The sequence below is a fragment of the Acanthisitta chloris genome, unplaced genomic scaffold, assembly GCF_000695815.1.
Source record: "Acanthisitta chloris isolate BGI_N310 unplaced genomic scaffold, ASM69581v1 scaffold23131, whole genome shotgun sequence".
Classification (NCBI taxonomy): domain Eukaryota; kingdom Metazoa; phylum Chordata; class Aves; order Passeriformes; family Acanthisittidae; genus Acanthisitta; species Acanthisitta chloris.
The window spans coordinates 14,565-15,878 of record NW_008656905.1 but is presented as its reverse complement, the minus strand read 5'-3'; the positions used below and the strand labels follow the sequence as shown (position 1 = coordinate 15,878).

At 60.1% G+C, this 1,314-nt stretch overlaps 1 protein-coding gene across 1 annotated transcript in view; it reads right to left on the bottom strand.

Annotated features, from left to right (window-relative positions):
* The window catches only part of LOC103811540 (phosphatidylinositol 3,4,5-trisphosphate 5-phosphatase 2-like), a 9,792-nt gene that overhangs the window by 7,810 nt on the left and 668 nt on the right, over window positions 1–1,314 (bottom strand). The window contains exon 2 of the mRNA XM_009084521.1: window positions 521–584. Coding sequence (XP_009082769.1) covers window positions 521–584 — 64 coding nt within the window. The remainder of the gene's footprint in view (window positions 1–520; window positions 585–1,314) is intronic.

The following is a 1,314-nucleotide window of genomic DNA, read 5'->3' as shown; positions in this document are numbered from 1 at the left end:
CAGTGTTCACAGCCAGGTTGGCTGAGCCTTGAGCAACCTGCTCTGGTGGGAGGTGTCCCTGCCCAGGGCAGGGGATTGAGGCTGGGTGATCTCTAAGCTCTATCCCAGCTCCTAAAACTCTCTGATTCTCTGATTTTTAGGGCACAGAAGGCTGCAGAGCACTGGGTACCAGGAGAAGCCCTGAAGTGGCACCAAAGAGGGGAAGTGAGGCTAAGCCACCAGCCAGGACAAACACTGCAGGACCAATGTCATGGGTATGGAGTCTGTGTGGCCAGGCTGGGGCAGTGGCCAGGGGCAGGAAGGGAACAATGTTTGCTGCGGGCAGGAAGCCTTTGACACCCCCAAGCTCAAGGAGTGGCTGCAAAGTGCTCACATCCTGCAGCTCATGCAAGAGGCAAACCACATGCTGACACCAGCACACTCGGGAGGTGCTGAGCACCACAGCCCCTCCACCCACGCCCCAGCTCAGTGGCACTGGGCAGGGGGAGAGCACCCAGGGACTCCCACCCACTGCACCCACCTGCACGGAGAGCAGCCCCTCGTCGTCGGGGAGGATGCGATAGGTGTGGACATGGCGCTGGAACCTGGGAGAGAGTGGGTGAGGATCTCCCACTGTGTGCCCCATGGCACTGTGGGCATGTGGCAGCATTGGGGACCCAGCCCTGAGACAGGCACCTCATTCCCTCTGCAGAGAGAGGCACTGACTGCTCAGCTCTGGGAATGAAGGCGTCAGACTCAGCTCGGGATCTGTGCCTATTTGCAGGGCAGGATGTGCAGTGTACCCATGTCCCCCATGGGCATGGCCATGACTCTCCAGCATCCACTGGGGCACCCACAGCCCCATGGCACTGAGGGTATTTGGCCAGGCACAGCCTGTCGAGGTGCTCCTCATGGCTGTGACATCCTGGTTGTACTCACTGAGGTCACTGCACATCCCTCCCTGTGCCACCACCCTGTACCTCAAGTCACCAACTCAGTCCCCTCACTCCCCACACCCCTCAGCACCTTCTGCTGGCAATTTGTGTCCCACCCTGGGAGACCAGGGTAGGAAAGGGGTGGCATCCTGCCAAACCCACGGTACACACGTGATGCTTGCAGGCAGGAAGGTGAAAGCAGCAGGAAGGTGAAAGCAGCATGAAGGTGCAGGCAGCCCCAGCAACAAGTAGAACCCTCAGGGGCTGCACCCCTGGTTGCAGGTGTGGGGATAGCAAGAGGCCTCACGAGTGTTGGGGGATGCAGCTCTGACATCCCAGAGGTGTTCACCGTGGGTGGCAGGGTTTGAGTGCAGCCACGTTGGAGGGTGGAGGGAGAGCA